The sequence below is a fragment of the Narcine bancroftii genome, chromosome 4 (genome assembly GCF_036971445.1).
Source record: "Narcine bancroftii isolate sNarBan1 chromosome 4, sNarBan1.hap1, whole genome shotgun sequence".
Classification (NCBI taxonomy): Eukaryota; Metazoa; Chordata; class Chondrichthyes; order Torpediniformes; family Narcinidae; genus Narcine; species Narcine bancroftii.
The window spans coordinates 198129348-198138951 of record NC_091472.1 but is presented as its reverse complement, the minus strand read 5'-3'; the positions used below and the strand labels follow the sequence as shown (position 1 = coordinate 198138951).

At 36.9% G+C, this 9604-nt stretch overlaps 1 protein-coding gene across 1 annotated transcript; it reads right to left on the bottom strand.

The window, feature by feature from the left end:
* Positions 1 to 366: 366 nt before the first annotated feature.
* Positions 367 to 9154, bottom strand: LOC138762415 (probable G-protein coupled receptor 139). The gene is made up of 2 exons (XM_069936175.1): positions 8998 to 9154; positions 367 to 1352 (listed from the first exon to the last, which is right to left on the bottom strand). Exons 1-2 carry the CDS (start codon positions 9152 to 9154, stop codon positions 367 to 369), a joined length of 1143 nt encoding a protein of 380 aa, XP_069792276.1.
* Positions 9155 to 9604: the final 450 nt, after the last annotated feature.

The window sequence follows — 9604 nt, the reverse complement described above, 5'->3', positions numbered from 1 at the left end:
GCAAGGGTCGTTGACGTCACCAGTATTTGAGCGATGTGTATTTGTAAAATTCATATAACTTTATTTACATTGTATTGGCGATTGTGGGCGAGGTTTGTGTTTAACTTTCTGTGCGTATTGTAAAAGTTTTGAAAAAACTATTGTTGTCTGAAAGAGTCTGAACATCGAAATTAAAATATTCAAAAAAAAATAGAGAGTGCAGAACGCTGCTCAACATATTCTGGGTGTGGCTGCTGACAATATCTGTGCGGCAGGAGCGGATTCTGTCAGTGGTTCCATGTCCAGAATCCTGCAAAGGGTCGAGTCGGGGTATATAGCGGGCTTTACCCGAATGAATGCAAAATGCAGCTAACCTCCCGTCTGGGCTCACTGATTGGCATTCCCGATAATGCGAGGATATTTCTGATTCAGATGGTTACCCAGCGTGTGCAGATAATGTTGACAACTCCGTTTGGCCTCATGGATAAACTGAAGGAGGGCGATGACCGGATATTTCACCATGTTCTTCACCTGCTCTCTGAACCTGGACTGAGTCGCCACGTAAATAAAGGTGTTAGTGCAGCAGCTGACATTTCTCAATAAATACCCAACGTTGTTTAAAATAAGACTAAAATCAGTGATATCGAGGCCGTTTCCTGTCGACTTATAATAGAAGAAATCCACGATATTTGTCATCCACAGGATTATCAGGCTGCAGGAAAGAGCGAGTACTAAAATCACAGACCTCCTCCTGCTCTTCGTCTCTGGGTCAGGGCGGTGTGCCACATTACTCTGACGTGTCAGCCCCTGGCGTACCCGACTAGCGACTAAAATATATCTGACTGTTAGAGCATTACAGAGCAGGATAACAATGAAAGCGAGAGAAGGAGTCAAAGCCACATCGAAAGTATCAAATCCTACCCATCCTGATTCAGTGAAAAAGCTTGGTTTGACAGCGCACCACCAGAAAACGTTGTCGATAATTTCTCCCTTCTCATAAATGAAGTACATGGGTACGTTTTTAAGACAGAGCAGAAAGCCAGTTGTGGCCAGAACCACAGCCGCAGTTTTCTCGGTGCAATATTTGGTTTTCAGCTTCTGACAACAAATAACAACAAATCGATCAAAGGTGAACGTGACCGTGAACCAGACAGAACAGTCGGTGGCGGCGCTTCGCAGGGCAAGGACAGCACTGCAGATAGGAGTGATGTCTAGAAAAGTCCCTGGAAAGTAATGATATTTCAGACGACTCAGAATGACCTCAGTGACTATGAGGAGCATATCCGCCGCGGCCATAGCCACCAGATAGCGAACGGTGCAAGAGGAAAGGCCGCACTTTTTCCGGGACAGGATCACAATCGCCACTAAATTCACTGCAGGAAGACAATAGAATGGGCAATGGGGATTGCGGAACAATTTTCCAGGGTGTGCACACGATTTCAACTTTATGAGCTCCGAGGGAGATAATTGGACTCTGATCGTCTGATATAACTTTATTTATAATAATTTATTCATTAGAAAAATGGGTAATAATCAAAATTGCATTATAAAAATATTGAGCAATTATCATAATCATTCGTAGTTACAGAGAAAAAAAAACATAAAAAAGCAAGAAATCCGAAAATAAACCCTAAACTCTCCTCCTCCCAAACCTTATTCCCTCCGATTAACAATTCTAATCCACCTACTATCCCCCCACCCCCATAGAAAAAATAACTGAGAAAGAAATGGATAAACAGAATAACTCATTCATTTACTATCTGGTAAGGTGATCCAGCGGCATTCTCAAACGACATCAAAATTTCAAATTAAAATAATCCAAATATGAGCTTCAAATCTTTTTAAATACATAATATTTATCCCATAAATTATGTTATCTTCTCAATTGGGATATAACGCCTCATTTCTGAATGCCATCTTTGTAAATTAAGATCGATTTGATCATTCCAAGAAACAGCTATACCTTTCCCCGCTACTGCCAAAGCTAATTGCAACAATGCGATCTGACATTTATCTAATTTATAAATCAAGGCCATTTCACAAAATTCCCCAATTAAAAAGATCTTTGGATCTACCCAAAAACTTAATTTTAATATATCTTGCAAACTCCCGCTTATCTGGTCCAAACCCCCTTAACCTTTTTGCAAGACAAAACTGAATGCAAACGTGTACATTTTGCTCATTCCATCGAAAACACAAACCTGTCTCACTCAGTTTATATCTTTTCAAACGCTCTGGAGTTAAATATAGTTGATGTATAAAATTTAAATTTGCTAATCAATACCTTACATTGACTAATTTCGTCATAGTGTCTCTATTAATCCTCCTCCAACAATCCATTACAAACTGAACTCCCAGATCCTTCTCCCATTTAAGTCTCGATTTATGCTATTCAATCTTAGACATTTTTTGTTACAACAATTTATACATTTCCGAAATGAACCTGTTCTTTCCTCCATCTCGGATCAACGCTTCTAATGTCAATTCCTTAGGTAAATAGAAATATCTCCCTAAGCAGTCATGCAACATTGATTTAAGTTGATAGTAACAGAAAAGAGTATTATAAGGGATGTGATAATTTTCCTTCAACCTTTCAAATGTTACAAAACGACTCACCTCAAAACAGTCATTTATCGTTCTAATTCCTTTATAGTTCCAAATATTAAGGACGTTGTTGTCAATCATAAAGGGGAGAGCTTTATTTGTAAATAGTGGGGTATATCTAGACAATCCACCTGAGAGTCCCATAGTTTTACTAACCTATTCCTACATTTTTATCAAATGAAATAAAACTGGCAATTTATGACTACTAATAGTTTTACTGTTCCATTTATAAATGAAATGGTCCCTTCTGTCCTCTCCAATTCTCTTCAATTCAATATGTAACCAAGTTACAAAACTATCTAAATCAAACATTCTATTAATAGTTTTCAATTGGGAAGCATAAAAATAATGCACACTATTTTAAAGTTGCATACCATATTTCCAAGTTAACGTGCATATAAACCCTTGCCAATTTCCCCTTCCACAAAAGTTTCCTCACCAACGCATTTAAATCTTTTTTTTTAATCTCATCGATACCTTACAAGGAATATTCTGAAATAAGTTTTGGAGTGTGGAAATATATTCATTTTTATACAATTCAATCTTCCTACCAATATTAATATCTAATCTTTCCATTTATTCAAATTCTCCTTTATTACAGACAATAATGGTAAGTAGTTCAAATCCACTAATTAATTTATGCTTTTATTCACTTTCATATCTAAATATTTAATACAATTTCACCACTTAAATCCTAATAGACTTTACATTCAATATAATCAGCTTCCAACAATGGAAGATCACTCTTATACCAATTCACTTTATAACCAGAAAACTCCTTTACTGTAACAATTGTTCCTGATATGCCTTCAAAGACTCTTTAGGGCAAGTCAAATATACCAATACATCATCTGCAAATAAACTAATCTTATGTTTCATTAAGCCCGATGGAATCCCCTTTATTTTATCTTCTTGTCTTTCTAATTATGCTAAAGGTTCAATCACTAGTGCAAACGAAACAGGTGATGGAGGATACCCTTATCTAATAGATTGCTCCAAACAAAAAGATTCTGATAAAACTCTATTAGTCAATACACTTGCCTTAGTTTGCTTATACATTGCCTTAATCAATCTAATGAACATTGTTCCGAACTGAAATTTTTCCAATGCTTTAAATTTTTAAAAAAATCCATTCTACTCTATCAAAAATTTTTTCAGCATTCAATCATAAAACCAAAGGTAGGGGGAATTCTTCCCGGGAAACATTTATCAGACTAATCGATTTGAATATTTAACATTAATAAAGCAAGTTTGATCAATATGAATAAAGTTCGGTAAGTACTGCGCCAATCAATTTGACAACACCTTAATCAAAATCTTTTAATCAACATTCAATAAAGATATAGGCCGATAAGAAACTGGGTTTATCAAATCTTTATATTTTTTAAGAATCACTATAAATATTGCTTGAGAAAACTATTCAGGGACCGATTATGAATGAACCTGTTGAAGAACTTTCTCAAACACTGGGAAAACTAGATTTCAAAACTTTTTGTAAAATTCCATCATAATCGCATCCTCTCCCAGAGATTTACAATTTTGCATTGAATTAAAACACGATGTAATTTCTCATTGATACTCCTAAAATGTTTCTCGTTTGATATAACATGAACAGAAACAATAATTGAGTGCTAACATTTTACTTCATGTTCATTTCAACCCAGAATATGATGGATCAGCCCATGTTTAACAACAAAAAATGGCTTGAACCGATATTTTACATTTTGAACTATTCAATAAATTCCTTTTAGTCCAAATCTCTAACAAATGTTTTAAAATCGGTACATTATATCTCTGTAATAAAACGAAATTCCATTTCAATATAAATTGACATGAAAAAGGTTCAGAAAAACCAGCCAATTCTACACTAGCCCAGCTAGGGGTGGTACAAAACATCCAGCATATGGTTAAAAAATCTTAGTTGATCTGCTTCATAATAATTTTGAAAATTAGGTAATTGTAATCGCCCCAAAATGTATTTCCAACTCACTTTATGTATCGCTATTCTGGCTAATTTTCCATTCCATAAAAATTCTCATACTATTTTATTTAAATCCTGAAAAATAGATTTCAGAAGTAAACAAGAAATCGACTGAAAATGATACTGAATTCACAGAAAAATATTCAACTGACTGCAATTTACTCCGCCTATTAATGACAAAGGTAAATCCTTCCACTTAAACATATCTACTTTGATCTTTCTCATTAACAAATAATTTAAATTTTTCAATGATTGTATAATTACATCAATCATTATACCTAAATGCATGATTTTATCAGTCCAAAGAAATTTAGTAATTTGTCATAATTTGCCTCAGAAATTGGTAATAACATATAACTTGCATGATTATTGTGACGTTTTCGTTAAGATTTCTTGGCTTATTTGAAATGTATGAATTTAGTAATATCTTAAATTGTTGTATGTGATTTTTAAAATATTCTTCCTGCTTTCCTTGTGGAGTTTGCTGAGGGTGGGTAGAAGGGGGTGGGTTAGTTGTATTTTTCATTTTGACATTACGGACTTTGTAAAAGTTTCTATTTTGAAATATTTAAAAAAGATTAAAAAATGAACTCGGAGAGGAAGTCTGTGGGTCAGGCAAACAAATGGACAGTGAATGATTCCAATAGAGTCGCTTCATTTGGACTACAAATGAAGGCATTTAATTGGCATTTAAACAGAAGTTTGGAGATGTTAGAACCGAGGTGGCGTGACGAGGAATGGACATGTATCGCGTGGCTGAGCAACATCTTGGGTGGAGAAGGGTGACAGAGGAAGGAGAGTGAAGGCTGGAAGCTGTAAAGGGGAAATTAACTGAGAGAGAAAAGAGAGGGATGCCTGTTTGCATTGAAAATGGAGATAAGTTTGCAGGAATGAAATACGTGGGCACTATTAAAAGAGCGGCGAATTTATTTCGAGATGAAACGATCAACGATGAACTACAAGCTGGGCTCTCCTTCCCGCTAGGAATCCCCAGAGCAACCTTTCCCAGTTACAGTGGTGTTCCAGAGAAATCAGAGCTGGCACTGCTTCATTTCACTCGATAGGTCAATACGATCAATGTCAGTATTGATTGTTTTGTCGCTTCGTCTGTGCAAGATACAAAATCGGGGAGAGGGTCGGGTAATATGTAGTAACTTATTAGTATGAAGGATTTCTTTGGGTTTGGATACTGGGAAAACTAAATGGAGATTGAATCGAGCGAGCAACAGTGTACGATAACGCATCTTTGCTGAACGAATAAAGATCTAGCCTATTTCTATTGGTTAATAGCTTTGGAAATCAGAGGTGTCAAAGGGAACTGGGAATGCTCGTGCATGTTTCCTGATGGGTTCTTATAATATCCAGTTCATTCAAAGATGTACAAAAGATTTTTTTTAAAAAACAAGATGAGACATTTTGAGCATTGATGAGGCATTGGTTATAGTTTATTCGGAATTACAAGCAGTCTTTGGTGCTCTTATTTCAGGATATATGCATTGTCATCAAAGAGGGTCCAGAGACCATTCAGCGGACTGATCCGTGGAATGAAAATGATATCACATGAGAGAATTTGACATATTTGGGATTCTACTCACTTGATTTAGAAGAATGAGGTGGAGATTATTGAAACGTATAGAAGACTGAAGGGAGTGGAATAATTGGACGTGCATACGATACATTCTTTTTTGTCGGTATTCCGACCCGCAGATACAGAATCAAAACAAAACAGTACATTTCTCTTTAGAATAGAGATAAGGTGCAATTCTCGAGAGAGAGGGACGGTTCATAGTTCAACAGGGGAATCAGTGATCACGTGAAGGAAGCAGGAGGAAATGACACTGAAGGCGAACTGGTGACGGTTTCGCCAAAATCCGCATTTGTGTCTTGTGGGATAAGGGTCTCCTCTGCAACTGGAACAAGTTCTGCAACGTTCCGGATTTTTCAGAAAGAAGTTAGACCATGATTTTTTTTTAAAGAATCAAAAGAGCTGTAGTGGTCAACGCCGGAATGCTTATGAGATTAATTTGTGCTCGATCCCACAAAACTATACTCAAAGTAACAAACAGACACTGGTACAAATTTTCTCCTCCTGCCCCATGATGATTGGCGAATATCATCTTCTAACATGACTCTCGACAAATCCACACTGAAAAAATTAACACTGACTGGAGATGAATTATACTGAGAAGGCGAGACGAGTGATATTTTTTTTCTCACACAGCGCAATGTGATCATCCTTCAATCGTAACTCAGAACCGAAAGGTTTGTTAAATGTAAATTAATCCCTGAGCTATTTTTAATAAGGCCATCCTTGAGCTCCTGTGCACAGTGCACTGCGTCATTGCTAAGACTTGTTTGGGACATACAGCTGCACTTCTATAATAATCGGTTGAAACAATTATATTCAAATGCAGTGTGCACTTAGGATAGCCACAATACCCCATGATATTAGCCAACAATCTGTCATTAATTTCTGAAATTGTTGGGGCTGTTTGGCATCTTCCGATAAACAGAGAACTGCGAATCTAGGATAATTAAAGGTTGGAATATAGTTTTATAATAATGGCACTACTTTCCCCGCCCCGTCTCTCTCGCTCTCTTTCTCTCTCCCTCTTTCACACACACACACACACACACACACGCTCTCTAAGTATGTTTATTATAAATCGTTATATGTATGTATCTATTTATACATAAGCGCATACCTACAACCACATTCAGACCATTACACCACAGTAAACATGTCATTCAGAATCTCTCGTCCATTATTCAAGCTCCTCCCACTCATCTGGGCATATTACATATCCCTACATACCCTTCTCGCCCAAGTATTTTTCCAAGAATATTCTGAAATATTAAATCGAGTCGGTAATTACCACTTCAGTTGGCAACTCGTCCTATCCTCCCACCAATCGTCGTGTGAAGAAATTCCTCAGAATATCCCCGTTAAACTCTCCCCTTTCATGCTCAACCCATGTCCTCTGGTTTGTATCTGACGTTACCTCAGTGGTAAATGCCTCCGGTTATTTGCTGTATCTATTCCCAGCATCATTTTTAATACTGCTATCAAATCACCCCTCATTGTTATATACTCCTGGGCGTGATGTCCTAACCTGTTTAACCATTCCCTATATTTTCGTTCCTCAAGACCTGGCAACATTTTGTAAATCTCCTCTCTGCTCTTTCAATCATATTGATCTATTTATAGTAGTTGACTGACAAAAACGGCACACAGTACAAACACAATACTGGAGAAACTCAGCAGGTCCAACAATGTAATTTAAATAGAAAATAGAAAGATACATAACCAACGTTTCGGGCTTGGTTCCTGCATTGAGGTACACAAGGTACACAAAGCCCCAAATATGGCCACATCAGTGTTTTGTACAACTTTATCATAACATTCCAACTCCTACACTTAAAATGTTGATTAATGAAGTCCAACGTACTAAAGGTTCTCTTTGCGGCTATTATTAATCCAAAGCATTAAGAAATAAAATATGAGCATAAATAATCTTTAATGCTAAAAAATCAAATTTATTATCACAAAAGTTTTAAACTTGGATGTAGGGTGAATAACGTAACCTCAGAACAACAGGTGTGGCGTGAATGCCGAAGAATTAAGAAATTAATGTTTAAGTAAGTATGCATTTATCACAAAGCAACTTAAATTTGTGGAAACCCATAAAAAATCCAATTCTGCAGTGATGGAGAGTTTCTGGAGGATATATTACCAACCATAAAACTCAGGAGGTCATTAACTGTCTTAAATATCAAAACAAGCATCTTAATTCATTGAATATCCAACTTTCATTCAGTGGCATGGACCCTCCCATACACGCTCTCCCATGCACGTACACCCACCCACCCACACACACACACACACACACGCACACACACACACACACACACACACATACACACACACAGAGCACACACATATATAACTGTTTCAAATTTTCATTCCCATGCACAAAATCAATATTAACTGATATAATTCTATTGTTCTTTTTTTTCTCGAAGCAATCTCGTTTCACATAGGTTTGAAATTATACATTACTTTTTATGTTCTGATTCTCTGCCCAGCCGTCTGTCATCGTCCATTTTCAACACACTCCTTCGAAGAAATGGTCATAATTTGTACATTCTCATAGATTTCTTGAAACTTTTGATATGATACAGATATCAACGAATTGTACAGAATGTAGACAGGCCATTCGTCCCAGCGGGTGTATGCTGTCAAAACCGCTATCTTATCTGATCACACATATAAGTGCCAATTCCATCGTGCACACTGCCTTGCTCATTCAATCTGCTGAGCTCTCGCCTTCATTAAGTCGAAAGCGTGAATATTTCAATGTTCCGCCATGTCTAAAAACCAATTTCAAAATTTTCACACGAATTTACCCAAATTGAATCTCGCTCTTACGTACCAGGAATTCCAAAGGCAGAAATGACAACATATAATATTTTGTCAACTTTGCGGTAGATTTCCCACATTTTCTCTTCGAAACCAGTGCCACCACGTTTTGTCGGTAAACCTTCAAATAGAATTGAAATCTGAGGTATTCCTTGAGCTTTTATACGCATTGGCAGCTCCACGGGGAATTTAGTGTTTCAAGAATTTTGAATGCAATCCCTTAATAATACTGACGTGTCGGTAATGACGCAGAGCCATCCCACATAACTGCGCCAATTTAGAATATAATTTTCCGTCGTGCACATGTCACGTCTGCCTCTTGTCACTGGATCTTCCCATTCCCATCCAGAAGCCTCTTCAAGTCTTCTCCTGTATCTTCCATGACCTTTACTCCAAGCATTCGATTTCCCACACCGGTAACCTGTAAAAAGTGTGCTGTGAATCACATTTATGCTATTCAAACATATTGAACACATGTGACGTTTTACTCTGGATAAATATTCTACCTAGATGACTTAATGATTCCTATCGGTTTATTGTCCTCATTTTGATGAAGTTCAAATTTCACATTTCACTTTTATTCTCACATCGGTGAATTTGTGTGCGAACCAGGCAGAATT